The sequence below is a fragment of the Salvelinus fontinalis genome, chromosome 18 (assembly GCF_029448725.1).
Source record: "Salvelinus fontinalis isolate EN_2023a chromosome 18, ASM2944872v1, whole genome shotgun sequence".
Lineage (NCBI taxonomy): Eukaryota > Metazoa > Chordata > Actinopteri > Salmoniformes > Salmonidae > Salvelinus > Salvelinus fontinalis.
The window spans coordinates 19585137-19605529 of NC_074682.1; the positions used below are offsets into that span (position 1 = coordinate 19585137).

General features: G+C 45.4%; 1 protein-coding gene and 1 pseudogene across 7 annotated transcripts in view; one reads left to right on the forward strand and one right to left on the reverse strand.

The window, feature by feature from the left end:
* Window positions 1-20393, forward strand: part of LOC129815121 (calcium-dependent secretion activator 1) — a 186980-nt gene that overhangs the window by 147934 nt on the left and 18653 nt on the right. For 4 of the 7 annotated variants that reach the window (XM_055868507.1, XM_055868508.1, XM_055868509.1 and 1 more), the window contains 7 exons: window positions 1548-1691; window positions 3547-3702; window positions 4060-4207; window positions 5425-5499; window positions 5597-5680; window positions 6102-6134; window positions 7388-7495. In XM_055868507.1, coding sequence (XP_055724482.1) covers window positions 1548-1691; window positions 3547-3702; window positions 4060-4207; window positions 5425-5499; window positions 5597-5680; window positions 6102-6134; window positions 7388-7495 — 748 coding nt within the window. The remainder of the gene's footprint in view (window positions 1-1547; window positions 1692-3546; window positions 3703-4059; window positions 4208-5424; window positions 5500-5596; window positions 5681-6101; window positions 6135-7387; window positions 7496-20393) is intronic. The other 3 variants (XM_055868511.1, XM_055868512.1, XM_055868513.1) reach the window with 1 other exon arrangement.
* On the reverse strand, window positions 9133-9251 carry LOC129816063 (5S ribosomal RNA; annotated as a pseudogene).

Below are 20393 nucleotides of genomic sequence, written 5' to 3' on the forward strand. Positions count from 1 at the left end.
TTGTCCTGTTTTAAAAGGTCTGTAATGTGCAAAAGTACAATGTAAACAGTGAAATAGCTAACATTGTTAACAAAATGTTGAATAAGGGGGAAACACTAGCTAGCTTTACCACCTTGTGTTATTACGTTTTACTCACTAAAATAGTTATTGCTAGCTGAATTTGAATGCTTTGAATATGAATCTTTGTTAAATCTATTCAAGAAAAACTAACTGAAAAATGTCAATAGTAGGATTCTTTGGCAATTGTTTTCTGTGCTAGCTAGCTAAAGTTACATATGGAAAATTGAAATAAAATACCATTCTGTGTTGTGTTCGTATTCTTTTTGATAAGTGAGGCATGTTTATAAATGCCTTATAAATGCTTTATGAATGAGAAAATAGAAATGACAGTACATTAACTGCATAAAATTCATACATAGATCTTTAATGTTGGTGTTATAGATCAGAGTGGCAAACTGAACAGGTAATTACCATGAAGTGCTATAAATGCTTTATGGGAAAATAGATTTGACTTTAATGTGACTGCATAGAATTCATACCCTTCATGTGTGCATAATAGACTAGTATGACTAACTTAATTGTGATGTGGAGAAGGGCTGTAAATGAGTTAGGGAAGAGTTATAGTATCAACTACAAAATGTTATCCGTAAAATGTACCCAGAGGATTCAACCCTGTGGGGATCTTTATGCACCATTGACCTCAGTGAGAAGAAGAAGGTAAGTCGTGGGCCTATACCGGCCGGTGGGGGAAATGGGGCTGGTACAGGCTATATATCAGCATCGTTTTCTAAACGTGGTTTGGCCTTTTGGCATATTCACTAACACAGGTATGGCAGAAGCATACTTTTGACAACAGCCATAATGATGACACTAAGCTGTCATTGTAATGATGAATCTATTAAGATACCTAAATATGAGCTCTTGCATAGCATGACATGAATGAACTATAGATATGCTATGAATATATTTCATTAACCTTTAATAATGTGGTTGAGACCTGTTATAAAGCGTTCATGAAATACATAAATATGCGTAATAAATGTGTTGTGGATATGTAGTCAAAGTAAATCGTTACCAAATATATTAATTTGTACTAGCAAGATTATTTACTATCTATTTAATTCAAATGTTCCCTATTGCAGCTAAGACCATATGTCTGAAAATGCTGTTGGAAACATTTTTCCTCTGTTTGGTATTCCCTAGTGTTCATATGGTATCCCTTGTATTAATGTCAAAGCTATTTGCTGTCACCATATGTTGAGTTATCAATTGTTAACTATATTTAGTCATTGTTCGCTTCAATGTTGATAAGACACTCTTTACACATCATTTTTCAACATTAGATTTGTCTCTTCTATTCACTGCAACTATACCCTTACTTATTTCAACTTAATGACTACTATTTTTCTTGTAAATTTGCTCTGCCTCACCAATTGTTTTTCTTTTTCTGGGCATTGCTTCACTTTCCCTTTTAAAACACATCCATATTACCACTGTTATAGCACATCTTATTTTGATTTGATTTGATGTCTGTTTCCTCTACACAGGAGCCTAACAAGTAATCTTCCTGATTTGAGTCTACCAAATGTCAAGCTCCAAATGCCCAAAGTACCAAATCTACCACCAGTTAGCCTTCTAACAATGCCTAGCTTTTCTACACCCAACTGGATGGCAGCTACATGTGACTCGGAGTGTGTATTGAGTCTCTGCTGGAGCCTGAAACATGAAAAATGCATGTGTGTTTTTGGCATGAACATGTCACATGTCCTCTGGAGATGTACAGGCAATATCCACCAATCCTAATTTAGATGGGGTCAGGTTTGACCTTGTTGATTTGACTTAGTTAGCTAAAGGCAGCTACTCAACAATAGGCTACAATAAAATATTGACACATTTTACTCATACCGTAGTAGGGCCTGTAGTGCATTTGTAAAACCAACCATGCCTAACGTGCAGAAGTAGGAGAGCTTTGATCAGCCCTAGGGCTCCTGGTGCTTGTCTTTACTGAGGCATGAGCCTCTCAGATACGCCTACTATAAAACAGATCATGTTCACTCTTCACACCATGATAATGATCCCACTTTTATATTGACGGAATATGAAATGAAGTCCCATTTCATTAGTGATTCTGCCAGTTGTAAAACTCCATGTCTACCTGTTAGCTCTTAGCAGCCCTCCCGGGGGACCAAGGAGAGACACAGCGTGAAGATAATTGCAAAGCTATGTTTAGATATGTTGATCAAAAGCACTTCTTCTGCACCTTGAGGTACACCTGACACATTACCAAAGTGAAACATCTTCAGCACCAGCTACTAAAAATGTGTGAAAGGAGAGAGCGAATGAATGAAAAATGAATACAAAAATGAATACATTCGCTGCCAAAATGTAAAGGCACTGTTCTGTCAAAGATAGGCCTGAACTAAAAGCAGGTTTGGTATCTTGTAAATAAGCCATAAAGACTAAGCCAATCTCACCCCACAAAATAAAACTCAAACACAGCCTTGACACAACCACAATGTTGATAATTAGGAAAAAACAGGCTCAGCCTATTCTAAAATATGTAGTAAAACACTGCCTGTGATCTGATGTTCTTTTTTCAGGATCCAAGTTGTCCCAGTGTTCTTATTGTTCTAGCTGATGCCATGTTCATGCCAAGGCCCTAGCATGGGGAGTGGGGTTAGAGTAGGCAGTGTTTCAAAATGGGGAACCATCAATGGCTTTTCATTTTCCTCCTACTGCATGTGTTTGAACTGAAGGGTGGAAAGACACAAATTACTTTTTAAGCTGATTGGAAAACACCGAGAATGGGAAATGCTAAATTACACATCATTATTAAATGAGGCCCTACCCAAGCTAGTGTTTAAAAGTATTGAATTTGTGTCTTTCCATCACAAGTATCTGATCTCCAGTCTGCCACAATGTGCTAGGGAGGATAAGTCCCTGTTTACCCTGTGTTGGAGCTCTTACCTGTGGGCGCTAGTTGTGAGGAGGCCCCTGTGTGTCTGGAGAGACCTGTGTGGCTGGACAGATCTGTTCTCTCTTTCTGCAGGGTTTGGGGGAAGGGGACAGGGAATGGGAGTGGGATACAGTCTCCACCACCGCATCAGAAAGCAACCCCACCCTTCCTTGTGTGTTTTCCCAGAGTGCACTAACTAACTGACCAACCTGCAGTGTGCATGGACCCCTACTTTTTCCCTGGTTTTGATATCTACTCAACTCTGAGGTTATTAATTGGTCAAAGACATACTCATGTCTGTTTATTTTTACCATACACTGATTGGGACCTTGATGAACACAATTCATAGAACCTCATTGGCCAGGAATAGATCAAAGATATAGTATCTTCCATTCAAAATATTTTAGAACCAATCGGTAAATGGTCAAAATAACCCAAACAAATGGAATCCTGAGACCTAGATTTGCCCATCCTCTCTGATCCTTGATGTAGTCCTCTACCCCCCATGTGTTCTCCTGTTGTGTAACAGTGCTCTAACCTTTAACCTCTTAGCTGTGACCCCTGACCTGTGCCCCGTTCTTCCTGCCCAGTAATGGCTCGGGGACATCCGAGGACCTGTTCTGGAAGCTGGATGCGCTGCAGACCTTCATCAGAGACCTGCACTGGCCTGAGGAGGAGTTTGGCAAACACCTGGAGAGCAGGCTCAAACTCATGTCCAGCGACATGATTGAGTCCTGCGTCAAACGGTGAGAGAACGCTCCTGAATGGGACCCTTGCACTTGCTTACACACAATTACACACATACACAGTCTTGTACAACTAACCTTGTGGGGTCACCCAATTCAATCCCATTCAAAATCCTATTTTCCCTAACCCTTACCCAAACCTTAACCCTAACCCTTAACCTTAACCCAAAAACCTAACCTTAATCCTAAACCTAACCCTAGCTCCTAACCCTAACACTAAACCTAATTCTAACCCTAATTCTAACCTTAAACCCCCTAGAAATAGCAAGTATACATTAATACATCCACACACACAGACATTGTAGGTCCGTGTATAGTGCTCCACAACCTCTCTCCTTTCTCTGTCCCTGTCTCCAGAACGAGGGTGGCCTTTGAGGCCAAGCTCCAGAAGAGCAGTCGGACCACAGACCTCCGCGTGCCTCAGTCCATCTGCACCATGTTCAACGTGATGGTGGATGCCAAGGCCCAGTCAGCCAAGCTGTGTGCCATGGAGCTGGGACAGGAGGTAGAGGATTCCTTCCTCCTTATAGTCTTTAACCAGTCTTAGATCAGATATCAGATACCAGTCTTAGATCAGACATCAGATACCAGTCTTAGATCAGACATCAGATACCAGTCTTAGATCAGACATCAGATACCAGTCTTAGATCAGACATCAGATACCAGTCTTAGATCAGACATCAGATACCAGTCTTAGATCAGACATCAGATACCAGTCTTAGATCAGACATCAGATACCAGTCTTAGATCAGACATCAGATACCAGTCTTAGATCAGACATCAGATACCAGTCCACCTCCATCTGCACAGCCTCAGTCCAACACAGTTTCCACCTATTATATTCTAGATGTAATATAACGTAAATCATTCTATTGATGTCTAATAGTGATTTCAGTGATTTCTCTTTCACTCTGATTTATATGATATATCACTGAGCATGCTGCACTGGATATACAGACCAGTATCCACCCTGGAGCAGTACCAATGCACTTTGGGGAAATCATTTTGTGCTCACCAGCTGTGTGTTAGATGTGTATTCTCTTAAAATTGCATGGATTCAGGAGCTCTAGGTCAATTAAAATCAGCATTTCTATGCTTAATTTCTTTCTATTTGCTCATATTATGTAATGCTATGCTTATACAATACATGTTGTATAGTAGTACATTCTGTATATGTATTTCTGTCAAGGTTTTCACTGACAATTAGTTTCAATGGCACTTACTGTGATTGCTGTGTCTCCTGATTTAGCTTTTGCTTGAATATGTGCTTTTGCTGTAGTCGTTTCCTTTTTCACTATCATCTTTTCATTTCTTTTCTCTATCTTGTGAAAGTTTGTTAGAGATTGGGTAAGTGTGGCTAACAATTCAATTGAAATCGCACTCCCAGTTCCCAAATGTATAATTAGCCATCAATGCAGTTTTCCCCAGTCTTCCAACACTTTAAATGTTTTGATTTCATTAGCATGTGTGTAGATGGTACTGAATATACATGGGGTAGATTTGACAGTTCTCATCTCTGCACAATCTAGAGACCGATACCAATTATCAGCGCAGAATTAATTAGTCTGAGGTTTTTTACATGGCTCACTTGAAGACAAAAGAATGCTGTCATACTACTGATTAGCATATTGGCCTACTGTGAGACCTGGTAGCAACAAACATAAGGGAAGGGAAGGGACGCTGGATTTGGAGGTTGTGACTAACATGTCTCTCTCCTCACAGAGACAGTACCATTCCCAAATTGACGCTCTCATAGAGGAGACTGTGAAGGAGATGATCACCTTACTGGTAGCAAAGGTGCTGTTGCTGTCTTACTCACATCTGAAAGTGATATTACATGAATGTTGTTATTAATGTGTTAGACTTGCCAGTAACATAACTCCCTGTCTGTCAGTTTGTGGTCATTCTAGAGAGTGTCCTAGCCAAACTGTCCAGATACGACGAGGGCACTCTCTTCTCCTCCTTCCTCTCTTTCACAGTAAGAACACACTCCTTCTCTCGTTCCCCTCTTTCTCATCGTACACTGCATACAGAACTGGACCCTGATCTTGATATGATTTTAATCATCATAGGGTAGGATTAGTCTTGTTCAAATATTGTACTTTTAGCAAACATATGTTCAGAGAATGTACAGCTCTCTCCCTCAATTTGCTCATGATAACACTCCCAATGCATTGAAAAGGTTAAGTATTTTAGTAGTTTCCTGAACATTGTAATAGAAGTCAAAAAGAAATTTGAGTGAACTGTGTTATTACATTTCCTGGCATGACTCACTTAAGCATATTGCAGTCACACACTGAAGCTACACTCACAGTATACAGTTTTTACAATGAAAAGAAGTTGCACAGTTGGAATCTGAAATCTTTCCTTTTCACCTAAACTCTCTGTCTCATTTCAAGGTGAAAGCTGCATCAAAGTATGTGGATGTACCTGTAAGTGGGAGAATAGCTTTATTATCAGTACTTGTGTTTTTCTTGTCCCAGTCCAAGTGTGCGTGTGTACATGTTTGTGTGTGTGTGTGTGTGTCATTCAATCTTCCCTGATATGGATCTGGGCAAAAACAGCCAGCTAGACATGTCATTGTGAGTGTCTCTGTTGTGTTGTGTAACAAAACCCCACAAAAGCTCAACACGGCACTTTTTAAATGTATGCCTTGTCAGTGGATCTGTGATTGGGCCTCTTATGTCCGCAGGGCCAGAGCCCTAGTTTCTGCATGGTAATTGTTTGCTTAATGCACAAAATAAAATTACACTGGAGAAACATACTAATTTGCACCCTTTGGAACCACTCAGGGATGTGTTAACTAAGTTCAGTTTACAGCGGGTAATACAAATTCATATGACCTCGTCCGCTGGCACAAAAGATGTGTTTCATATACCGGAGAAGAGGCGCGAGGGGGAAATACACACACACACACACACACACACACACACACACACACACACACACACACACACACACACACACACACACACACACACACACACACACACACACACACACACACACACACACAAATTGAGTGTCTTATTTGCAAACGCATTGTCCTGTTTGAATATTTGAGATGGCATGAGAAATGGCAGCCCTCCTAACAGTCTGTTCAGCAGCCTGATCACGTGTTCCTGGTTCTTCTGTTCACTTTGCACATGCCCAGACTGTGACAGATGATTCTGGGCCAAGTACACATCTCTAATAGGAAGTTCAGTGAAAAAGACAGCCATAGCCCAGGGTCTATATGCACTGCAAATGAAACACCTCTCCAGAGATGTCAACTGTACATTTTAATACTTTTTTTTCTGAGTTGAAAATGACAATTTGATAACACTTTGGGTTGAATGTTTATTTTAATACCTGTCAGTTTTTCATATGCATGTCTTAGAGCTTGACATGACATAACAGTTGATAATAACTTATGTCACTTTGCTGGTCTCCATCATGTTTATTATGAGGTAAACAGGTTTCGGTGCCTTTGTGAGACAATGAATTTGTTTTTTGGGGGCTAATTACTCTTTCCCTCTTGTTCTCAACTCTCTCTCTCTCTCTCTCTCTCTCTCTCTCTCTCTCTCTCTCTCTCTCTCTCTCTCTCTCTCTCTCTCTCTCTCTCTCTCTCTCTCTCTCTCTCTCTCTCTCTCTCTCTCTCTCTCTCTCTCTCTCTCTCTCTCTCTCTCTCTCTCGTGTTCTGCAGAAGCCTGGGATGGACATTGCAGACGGTTACGTGACCTTTGTGCGCCATTCTCAGGACATGCTGCGGGATAAGGTCAATGAGGAGGTGTACATAGAAAGGTTATTTGCCGTAAGTAACCAATGCCGTCTCCTCACAGGGGGAGGCTCTCCAAGATGTGATAAAACAGTCGGTTCAGAGGGATAAGTCTCATTTTGAACAGCTCTATGGCTTTTCTTTCGCAGCTGTACAAGTAGCTCTCTCTCTCCTTCTCTCTGTCTCTCTCTTTCCCTTGCTTTACTTCTAACTCTTCCCTCCATACTGATTACACTATGCTCTAGCCTGTGTCTTCTCTACTGAAGTGTTCTGCATCTTCTGTTTATTTCTGTTTGAGAAGTGCAAAATCTTGAGGAGGATTATCTTAAGCAGTGTTCTCTCTTTGCGAGTCAGCAAGCAGGGGTTCATCAATTGAAGGCCACACAATAGAATGGCCTCCTGTAAGATGACTTAATACCGTCTTTACAATTCCCCAGTCTAAATTCTGTCTTCAGCCATTACAATACATTGTGTTCTTCCACTAATTGATCTGTAGCAAAATTAATAATCAAATCAAAAGGTTAGGGTTAGTAGGTCGGCTTATGCTGACCAGTTTCCCCCACACTGCTGACCCGTTCCCCACATTGGACTATATACAAGACACTTGGACCTGTCCCATTTTGACAATGAGGGCTTCCTCCAACGAAATCTTCCTCTTAGGAACGACAAACAGAAAGGAGGGCCTCTGACCCAGGGCTTATTGTAATAAGGGCTTAAGAAGGATGGAGAGAAAGAAAGAAATAACGGAAGAAAGGGAAAAAGAGAAATATAATGAGTTTGTATTTGAGAGTGAATAAAGTGGAGGGAGAAATGAGAAAAGAGAACACTGTCTTAATGAATAGCCTGAAACCTGGTTATCTAAATAATCCTCTGTGATGCATGTTGACCAATTTGTCCACTACTCTTTTTGGGGTGAGAACCTCAGATTGCACCTGTGCGCGTGTGTGGGTGTGTGTTATATGCGTGTGTGTGTGTGTGGCTTCCCCCAAGGCCTGCTGGCATGACCTGCCTTCTATCTAATCAGTCTTCTCTGAGTGAAAGTGTCTCTTCTCCATGTTTGTTTCTCTTGCTGCTTTGACCTGCTGTTTGGCTTGTATCGTCTTCTCTCAGAAGAGCATTTCTTTTCTGATTATAGCAGAGGCCTCTCTCTCTATATATATGTCACTCTCTATCTGTTCTCCCTCTGGCAGTACTGTGGCGTATGAAGGTGTCTTGCTGCGCTGTAGGACTCCTCTATGTTGTCCTTTTCTTGTCGCTCTGCTCAATATGACCAAGGCGTGATGCTGTTGTTTCTATGCGTTCATGCTCAGGGATCAAAAAGCATAACAACGCCCTTGGTTTTCTATGTATGTTCCCTTTCCTTCCATATCTTTCTTTTTCTCACTTGAACCACAATGCCTTTCCACATTTCTTTCAGCTTTACTTTGCAAACACTTTCCCACCTAGCTATATATTTTGAAATGGAACTTATCTCTCATGTCAGATTGTTTTAACACATTATGTCCAGTGGCATGATTCAGAGTCAAATAATCTTTCTGTGTACATCTACTAGCAAGGCCATCTCCCTGGAGATTCACCCCATACATACATACATGCACTCAGCATCCCTCCCTTAACAACCTCCTTGGCATTCGTACAACACTGAGGAACACATTTTTGTTATTTATTTTTTTAGCTTACAGCACCTGGTATTCCCAGGCGGTTTCCCGTCCAAGTACTAACCAGGCCTGGCCCTGCTTAGCTACCAAGATCAGACAAGATCAGGCTTGTTCAGGGTGGTCTGGTCACAAGCCTATTTTCTTTTGCCCATTTTATCCCCAAATTATTTCCTTGGCTCATCACTGCAACTCCCAAATGGGCTCGAGAGAGGCAAAGGTCGAGTCATGCGTCCTCCGAAACATGACCCGCCTGGCCGTGCTACTTCTTATTACACTGCTCACTTAACCCGGAAGTCAGCCACACCAATGTGTCAGAGGAAACACAGTTCGACTGATGAACAAGTCAGCTTGCATGCGACCGGCCCTGCCACAAGGAGTCGCTAGAGTGTGGTGAGCCATGGAAAGCCCCCTGGCTAAACACTCCCCTATCCCGGAAGGCACTGGGCCCATTGTACACCATCATATGGGGCTGCCGGTCACAGCCGGCTGTGACACAGCCTGGGATCGAACCCCAGTCTGTAGGGACGCCTCAGCACTGCGATGTAGTGCTTTTGACCGCTGCGCCACTCAGGGACACATTGTCCAAAACAGACACTATCGTTTGAATTACTCTACATAGCTCTTAAAATAGTTTAATACGTTGAGTATTAATCGGTTTTTGCAACATCTCCACATTGTTAAGCTGTCAAAATTGTGCCTAAATGTTGATGCTCCCCCAAACGAGATATTCTAGGATCAGATAACTTCAGCCTTACTGCTTCTTAGACATAAATGTCTGCCTTCACCGACACCCCCGATAACACTTTATAGAAAGGACTAAAGAACATGGGGATCATACCAGTTTTAAACAGAGAGGGGGAGGGGGCATCTGTTCTGTAAAAATATGGATAGGGATTGTTTGTTTTGTTCTTTTATTTCCAGGGATAATCATTTATTCTATAACTAATTATAAAGTAGCACGTGCTGTTGTCTGTAAAAGAAATATGCATCCTGTCAGACATAATAATTGGTAACGGTTGAAATTAAAGTCTGGCTTCAGCTGCTATTTACATCAAAGGCCCAATACAGCCGTTTTAATATCAATATAAATTTGATATTTCTGGGTAACAATTAAGTATTTTACTCTAATAGATTTATGTTAAAATGGGCAAAAAAAAATGCAAATAAACTAATTCTCAGGCAAGAATTTTGCCCAGACTGTCTGGGAGGGGAAAACTGAAATATAGCTGTTATTGGCAGAGAGGTTTGGAACTATATTTGTTATTTGTCTATTAACCAATTTACACCATGGAAAGCGTAATCTTCCTCCCGTGCAAACCTGCTGATTAGAAGGTCCTGTGTAGATTGCATTTTCAACCAGCAACTATCAGGAAATAACACTGAATATTGACTAAACAGGACCTTTAAGATTTCATGTGTTTTTTGGGGGGATAAATTATAACATAATTATCAGGTATTCATGAAGTTATTACCATTTCAACCATGTTATTTCTAACACAAAACAACAGGTGAAAAGCCAATAGTAAAGTTAAGTGTAATCAAAATATATTTATCTTGGATAAATACTTTTTTACTGGGATATTTTTCTTTTCAAGAAATAAAACAAAAATGCTACCCATCCATGATATCCACTTAAACAAATTGATTTGCATTACGGGTGTTTTGATGTCATCCCATAATAGATTATCAGAAGACAAGATTTAAATCCTGTTCTACTTTATCATAATATAAAACAAATTAAGAGATTGAGATGCTGACCTTGAAAATAACATTATTATTCTCTGTACTGCTGATCATGAGGGGATTACTTTTCAAATCACACAATGCCTCTATAAATTAATATCCCCCATGTACATTTTACACATCTAGACAAAAACCAAAGTTCAAAATTCTCTTTTCTGTCTTTTGATCTCCTTTTGACCTGCAATGATTTACGTCCCACGTTGAGTTGGTACAATTGGTGCCCGTTAGAATAGATGATTTAGAAGGAGCCAAAAGACCAATCAGATGCGTGGAGGGAATGTCTTAGCCCTATAAAGGTTAAGGGCAGATTTAGTGGTATGGGTGTGGCTAGGGCCCTTCCTAAGAATCCATTCTAATACCCACCCTCAGCCGTAGACCTGAGCAATGGCTCTGAGGAGTAACAACATAAGACGTTCCTCTAAGGAAAATTTCTGTATTCAATTGTTTCCCCTACCCTAATCCCTTGGGTCCTGATGACATTTGGTCAAGGGTTTAAATGTAATTGTGCGTGTGTGTGTGTTTTGGAGCCAGTTGATCTGGAGGCATACCTTATGTCCCCTCAGGGTTAATTAGGTTGGAGACATGGATTTCTTCAAGACGTCAGTAGATGTCATATCAGACACAATAAGGATATGGTTCACTTCATTTAAATACATGTCAGAAGGACTGACTTTAGCCTGGGATGCCGTTTGACATCAGTCTGACCATATGGGCGTAAGTTAATATGTTAAGAAAACAACAACGCCCAAGAAATTCATTATGATTGGAGACATATTAGAAAGTGAATAAGGCCTATGTTGTGACAGATTGGATGGCAGGGGGGGCTGGTAAACCATAACATTATTTTAGTATTTATTTCACCTCTTCTCTCTCAGTAACAACAGCTCTATAGCTCTGTGCCAATGTCAAGAGGGTAAAACAACTATTTTTTCTGAATTGTTATTGCAATCAGTGAGAAGAAAAGTACTATTTGATTCAGGCCATTGTTACATGCCACGATCCTCACCATGAATCCAATCATTCTATGATCTCTTTAATAATACATTTTTTGTTTGTGAAAATTGAGGCTCGGACAGGTGTACTGGATGTGTGTGTTTGTGCGTCTATGTATGTGTGTGTGTATGTCTGTATGTGTGTGTTTTTGTGTTTGGGGAGAGTGATGCGGGTATTATTCAACAGTAATGATTAATCTTACAGGACTGTTCTCAAAGTACAGATGGCTTTCGTGATGTGCTATAGGTTTTACAGAGGAGCAATTTCTCTTTTTCCAAGCTGCCTAAGCGGCACCAAATTGTATACAGTGCTAAAGAGATGAAACTCACAGTCAGATGGCTAAGTTTGTTAAGTTCAGGGGCAGGGAAAGGGAGGGAGCTGGATGGAGTGAGGGAGTGTGTGGGGGAGAGGAACAAATAATTTGTTTTCTTCCCCCCATATCCCCTCCTCCTTCTTGAAAGAACAGCTGAAGAGAAGAGGATTAAAACAGCTGTGCTTAACGTAAGGGCTCATCGGCTTAATGCGGCTGACCCAGAGATCATTGATTAAAACAGCCATCTCTTTAGCCAAGGCCAAATCCAGCACTGCACTGATATGCTAGCTGCCTGGTGTGGGCCTCCAGCCTCCAGTGCCAGGGAACAGAGATTTTGGTAAGCATGGTGCCCGGCCGGCACTGGGTCCAGTTGTTCCCTGGCCAACCACAGATACACGGATTACACGGGTCAATTATAGACTTAATCTGCCTCCTGGGGATTAGGGCCCAGCTCATTGATTGATTTGAAGTATTTCCGTTGACCTTGGTAGTTATCAGATCTGCAAGATTGCACTTTATGACGAAGTTAAAACGCTTTAATCGCCACGCAGGGAACTGGTTCACGACTGCCAAGGGCAATGGAGGGGAGAGCAGGAGGGGTTAGGTTCGATTGAGATTGCGCTGCTGCTGCTACTGTTGATGTTGCTGCTGGCTTGTGCTTGTGGTGGTGGGGATGATGATGAGGAGGATAACTGACAGACCTACTGCAATACCACTTCACTGTCCCAGACACTTTACCACTTTTTCAGGATCCTGTCGCCAAGCGCAGAACCAAGTGAACAGTTTAATCATTTTGAGCTTCTTGTGCAGCACGCAAAATTAACTGTGCCAGGGCGGGTCAGGCAGACGTACAGGAGAGCCAGGGTGGGTCAGGCAGACAGAGAGGAGAGCCAGGGTGGGTCAGGCAGACGGAGAGGAGAGCCAGGGTGGGTCAGGCAGACAGAGAGGAGAGCCAGGGTGGGTCAGGCAGACAGAGAGGAGAGCCAGGGTGGGTCAGGCAGACGGAGAGGAGAGCCAGGGTGGGTCAGGCAGACGTAGAGGAGAGCCAGGGTGGGTCAGGCAGACAGAGAGGAGAGCCAGGGTGGGTCAGGCAGACGTAGAGGAGAGCCAGGGTGGGTCAGGCAGACGGAGAGGAGAGCCAGGGTGGGTCAGGCAGACGGAGAGGAGAGCCAGGGTGGGTCAGGCAGACAGAGAGGAGAGCCAGGGTGGGTCAGGCAGACAGAGAGGAGAGCCATGGTGGGTCAGGCAGACGGAGAGGAGAGCCAGGGTGGGTCAGGCAGACGGAGAGGAGAGCCAGGGTGGGTCAGGCAGACAGAGAGGAGAGCCAGGGTGGGTCAGGCAGACAGAGAGGAGAGCCAGGGTGGGTCAGGCAGACGTAGAGGAGAGCCAGGGTGGGTCAGGCAGACAGAGAGGAGAGCCAGGGTGGGTCAGGCAGATGTAGAGGAGAGCCAGGGCGGGTCAGGCAGACAGAGAGGAGAGCCAGGGTGGGTCAGGCAGATGTAGAGGAGAGCCAGGGTGGGTCAGGCAGACAGAGAGGAGAGCCAGGGTGGGTCAGGCAGACGTAGAGGAGAGCCAGGGTGGGTCAGGCAGACAGAGAGGAGAGCCAGGGTGGGTCAGGCAGACAGAGAGGAGAGCCAGATAAACAAGCTAAAGGACAGAAACGAGAGAATGAAGGAAAGAAGGCTCTAGTTAGACCAAGAGTGATGACCCTGCTTTGTTTCTTTGTTGGGGAGATTACAGTCAACCTACCAGGGTAGTTACAAAGAGCACAGGAATTAAATCATCAACATGTATTGATCACATCTTTACTAATGCTGCAGATATTTAATTTAAAGCGGTATCTGTAACAATTCCAGTGGTGGAAACAAGAGTCAGGTGCAGAGAGCAGGAATCTCTTACAAAAGGTGGAATTTATTTCCTTCACGTAATCACCTACAAAACGGTGACGCCACTTTAAACACTGGGCGCGTAAAGAAAAAATGTCCAACATCAATAGAATGACGAAATCCACAAAATACACACCACAAACACGAAACAGAAAATCAAGCCCGCACAAAAGGGAGCGGGCAAACTGGGTTTAAATAACCCCTAATCTAAACATACAACAGGTGAAACAAATTAGACAAACTAAAAGGATAACAGAAAAGGGGATCGGTGGCAGCTAGTAGACCGGAGACGACGACCGCCGAGCGCCGCCCGAACGGGAAGAGGCACCATCCTCGGCGGGACTCGTAACAGTACCCCCCTCCCGACGCGCGGCTCCCGCAGCGCGCCGACTCCGGCCTCGAGGACGACCCGGAGGACGAGGAGCAGGGCGCTCCGGATGGAGGCGGTGAAAGTCCCTCAACAGGGACGGATCCAAGATGTCCCCCACCGGTACCCAGCATCTCTCCTCCGGACCGTACCCCTCCCAGTCCACGAGGTACTGCAGGCCCCTCACCCGGCGTCTTGAGTCCAGAATAGTTCTGATCCTATACGCCGGGGACCCCTCGATGTCGAGAGGGGGAGGAGGGACCTCCGGCACCTCACCTTCCTGCAGGGGACCAGCTACCACCGGCCTGAGGAGAGACACATGAAACGAGGGGTTAATACGATAGTAAGAGGGAAGTTGTAACCTATAACACACCTCGTTTATCCTCCTCAGGACTTTAAATGGCCCCACACACTGCGGCCCCAGCTTCCGGCAGGGCAGGCGGAGGGGCAGGTTTCGGGCCGAGAGCCAGACCCTGTCCCCTGGTGCAAACACAGGGGCCTCACTGCGGTGGCGGTCAGCGCTCCTCTTCTGCCGTTCACTGGCCTGCTTAAGAGAGTCCTGGACCGCTCGCCAGGTCTCTCTAGAGCGCTGTACCCATTCCTCCACCGCAGGAGCCTCAGTCTGGCTCTGGTGCCACGGAGCCAGGACCGGCTGGTACCCCAGTACACACTCGAAAGGCGACATGTTCGTAGATGAGTGGCGGAGTGAGTTCTGGGCCAACTCCGCCCACGGGACGTACCTCGCCCATTCTCCTGGCCGGTCCTGGCAATACGACCTCAGAAACCTACCCACCTCCTGGTTCACTCTCTCCACCTGCCCATTACTTTCGGGGTGATACCCAGAGGTAAGGCTGACCGAGACCCCCAGACGCTCCATAAACGCCCTCCATACCCGGGACGTGAACTGGGGACCTCGATCAGATACGATATCCTCCGGCACCCCATAATGCCGGAAGACGTGGGTAAATAGAGCCTCCGCAGTCTGTAGGGCCGTAGGGAGACCAGGCAATGGGAGGAGACGACAGGACTTAGAGAACCGATCCACAACGACCAAAATGGTAGTGTTCCCCTGAGACGGAGGAAGATCCGTCAAAAAATCTACTGATAGATGAGACCATGGCCGTTGTGGAACCGGAAGGGGTTGTAACTTCCCCCTTGGTAGGTGCCTAGGAGCCTTACTCTGAGCGCATACCGAGCAGGAGGAGACATAGAGTCTCACGTCCTTAGCCAAGGTGGGCCACCAGTATTTCCCTCTAAGACCACGCACTGTCCTCTCCACCCCCGGATGACCCGAAGCAGGTATTGAGTGAGCCCACCGAATCAATCGATCACGAACACCAAGCGGTACGTACCTACGGCCAGTCGGACACTGGGACGGCGCAGGTTCTACCCTCAACGCCCGCTCGATGTCCGCGTCCACCTCCCATACCACCGGAGCCACCAGACATGAGGCGGGAAGGATGGGAGTCGGATCGATGGGCCGGTCATCCGTGTCATAGAGACGAGACAGCGCGTCGGCCTTTGTGTTGAGGGAACCTGGTCGGTAAGAGATCGTAAATCTAAAACGAGTAAAAAACATGGCCCACCTCGCCTGACGCGGATTCAATCTCCTCGCCTCTCGGATATACTCCAGATTGCGATGGTCAGTCCAGATGAGAAAAGGGTACTTAGCCCCCTCAAGCCAGTGTCTCCACACCTTCAGGGCTTTTACCATAGCTAGTAACTCCCTGTCCCCCACATCATAGTTCCGCTCCGCCGGACTCAACTTCTTAGAAAAGAAAGCACAGGGACGGAGCTTCGGTGGCGTGCCCGAGCGCTGTGATAGCACGGCTCCAACACCAGCCTCGGACGCATCCACCTCCACTATGAACGCTAATGAAGGGTCCGGATGCGCCAACACGGGAGCCTCAGTGAAACGTGCCTTCAACTGGTTAAAAGCTCTCTCAGCCTCGGCCGACCACTGTAGACGCACCGGCCCTCCCTTTAGCAGTGAGGTAATGGGGGCCGCCACTTGGCCAAAACCCCGGATAAACCTCCGGTAGTAATTGGCAAACCCTAAAAACCGCTGCACCTCCTTTACCGTGGCTGGAGTCGGCCAATTACGCACGGCGTTAACGCGATCACACTCCATAACCACCCCTGACATGGAAATGCGATAACCCAGGAAGGAAACGGCTTGTTTGGAAAACACACATTTCTCAGCCTTGACGTATAGGTCATGCTCCAGCAGCCTCCCAAGAACCCTGCGCACCAGGGAAACATGCGCGGCGCGTGTAGCAGAATAGATCAGGATGTCATCAATATACACTACCACACCCTGCCCGTGCAGGTCCCTGAGAATCTCATCTACAAAGGATTGGAAAACGGCTGGAGCATTCTTTAACCCATACGGCATGACGAGGTACTCATAGTGGCCTGATGTGGTACTAAACGCTGTTTTCCACTCGTCTCCCTCCCGAATACGCACCAAATTATACGCGCTCCTAAGATCCAGTTTTGTGAAAAAACGTGCTCCGTGGAATGATTCCACCGCCGTAGCGATGAGAGGTAGCGGATAACTAAATCCCACTGTGATTGAATTTAGACCTCGATAATCAATGCACGGACGCAGTCCTCCCTCCTTTTTTCTCACAAAAAAGAAACTCGAGGAGACGGGTGACATGGAGGGCCGAATGAACCCCTGTCTCAGAGCTTCCGTGACATATGTCTCCATAGCCAACGTCTCCTCCTGTGACAAGGGGTACACATGACTCCTGGGAAGTGCAGCGTTCACCTGGAGGTTTATCACACAATCCCACCGTCGATGAGGTGGTAATTTAGTCGCTTTCTTTTTACTAAAAGCGATAGCCAAATCGGCATATTCTGGGGGAATGCGCACAGTGGAAAACTGGTCTGGACTCTCCACCGAGGTGGCACCGATGGAAACTCCCACACACCTACCTGAACACTCCTCTGACCACCCCTGAAGAGCTCCCTGTCTCCAGGAAATGAGGGGATTGTGAATGGCTAGCCAAGGAACCCCCAACACCACTGGAAACCCAGGTGAATCAATAAGGTAGAAACTAATCTGCTCCCTATGATCCCCCTGTGTTACCATGTCCAGCGGAATCGTGGCCTCCCTGACCAGCCCTGACCCTAGCGGTCGGCTATCTAAGGAGTGCACAGGGAAAGGAGGGTCTATCTGTACCAACGGAATACCCAACTTACGGGCTAGACCGCGATCCATAAAACTCCCAGCTGCGCCTGAGTCTACGAGCGCCTTATGCTGAAGAGAAGGGAAAAACGCAGGGAAGAAAATAATCAAAAACATGTGACCGACAGGAAGCTCTGGGTGAGTCTTGTGCCTACTCACCTGGGGTGATCGAGGAGTATTCCGCCTGCCATCTCCATTCCCAGAGGCGCTCCTCCAACACCGGTCTGAAGTGTGTCCTCTCCTGCCACAATAGGTGCAAGAGTAGCTACCTCCTCTGGCCCCCCTAGATGCAGCCCCTCCCAACTCCATCGGGGTTGAAGTGGGAGGACTGGGAGGTGGAACGGACAGGACCCCCTCTGAACGCCCGCGGGCAGCTAGCAGGTTGTCCAGTCGAATAGACATGTCAATTAACTCATCAAGAGAGAGCGTAGTGTCTCGACAAGCTAGCTCCCGACGGACGTCCTCCCGAAGGCTACATCGATAATGGTCCATCAGGGCCCTGTCATTCCACCCCGCGCCAGCAGCCAAGGTCCGGAACTCCAAAGCGAAGTCTTGCGCACTCCTCGTCTCCTGTCTGAGGTGAAACAGTCTCTCACCCACCGCTCGGCCCTCCTGAGGGTGGTCAAATACGGCCCGAAAGCGGCGAGTGAACTCTGGGTAGTTGTCCCGAACAGAGTCTGGGCCGTTCCAGACCGCATTAGCCCATTCCAGGGCTCTACCAGTCAGACAGGAGATGAGGAGGCTAACACTCTCCTCTCCAGAGGGAGTCGGACGAACAGTGGCCAAGTAGAGCTCCAACTGGAGCAAAAACCCCTGGCACCCAGCCACCGCTCCATCGTACTCCCTTGGGAGCGCAAGACGCAATGCACCCGAACCTGATGCTGACGTTGATGGGGAAGGTTGCCCCGTCTGGGAAGGAGCTGGGGTTGTAGTCGGGATACCACTCCTCTCCCATCGTTCCATCCTCTCCATCATCATGTCCATTGCTGTCCCTATTCGATGGAGAACGGCGGTGTGATGCTGGACACGCTCCTCCATCGATGGGAGAGGGGTGGTTGCTGCTTCTGCTGACTCCATTCCTTTTGGTGCGGGCTTCTGTAACAATTCCAGTGGTGGAAACAAGAGTCAGGTGCAGAGAGCAGGAATCTCTTACAAAAGGTGGAATTTATTTCCTTCACGTAATCACCTACAAAACGGTGACGCCACTTTAAACACTGGGCGCGTAAAGAAAAAATGTCCAACATCAATAGAATGACGAAATCCACAAAATACACACCACAAACACGAAACAGAAAATCAAGCCCGCACAAAAGGGAGCGGGCAAACTGGGTTTAAATAACCCCTAATCTAAACATACAACAGGTGAAACAAATTAGACAAACTAAAAGGATAACAGAAAAGGGGATCGGTGGCAGCTAGTAGACCGGAGACGACGACCGCCGAGCGCCGCCCGAACGGGAAGAGGCACCATCCTCGGCGGGACTCGTAACAGTATCCAAATCCATAGGATGTAGTGATCACAATATAATAGCCATATCTAGGAAAACCAAAGTTCCAAAGGCTGGGCCTAATATAGTGTATAAGAGGTCATACAATACATTTTGTAGTGATTCATCTGTTGATGATGTAAAGAATATTTGCTGGTCTGTGGTGTGTAATGAGGAGCAACCAGACACTGCACTTGACACATTTATGAAACTACTTATTCCAGTTACTAATAAGCACGCACCCATTAAGAAAATGACTGTAAAAACTGTTAAATCCCCTTGGATTGATGAGGAATTGAAAAATTGTATGGTTGAGAGGGATGAAGCAAAAGGTATGGCAATTATGTCTGGCAGCCCAACTGATTGGCAAACATACTGCAAATTAAGAAATCATGTGACTAAACTAAATAAACATTTAAATAAACTACACTATGAAACAAAGATAAATGATATAAAGAATGACAGTAAAAAGCTTTGATGCACCTCAAATGAAATTTTGGGCGAAAAAGCCAACTCGGCTCCTTCATTCATTGAATCAGATGGCTCATTCATCACAAAGCCCTCTGATATTGCAAACTACTTTAATGACTTTTTCATTGGCAAGATAAGCAAACTTAGCGATGACATGCCAGCAACAAACGCTGACACTACACATCCAAGTATATCGGACCAGATTATGAAAACAAGAATTGTACTTTTGAATTACGTAAAGTCAGTGTGGAAGAGGTGAAAAAAATAATGTTGTCTATCAACAATGACAAGCCACCGGCGTCTGACAACCTGGATGTAAAATTACCGAGGATAATAGCAGACGATATTGCCACTCCTATTTGCCACATCTTCAATTTAAGCCTACTAGAGAGCGTGTGCCCTCAAGCCTGGAGGAAAGCTAAAGTCAATCCGCTACCCAAGAATAGTAAAGCCCCCTTTACTGGCTCAAATAGCCGACCAATCAGACTGTTACCAACCCTTAGTAAACATCTGGGGAAAATTGTGTTTCACCAGATAAAAGGCAGTAAACAAATTGACAGCAGAATGTCAGCATGCTTATAGGGAAGGACATTCAAAAGGGCACTCAACAAGCACAGCACTTACACAAATGACTGATGATGGGCTGAGAGAAATTGGTTGATAAAATGATTGTGAGGGCTGTCTTGTTAGACTTCAGTGCAGCTTTTGACATTATTGATCATAGTCTGCTGCTCGAAAAACTTGTGTGTTATGGCTTTACACCCCCTGATATAATGTGGATAAAGAGTTACTTGTCTAACAGAACACAGAGGGTGTTCTTTAA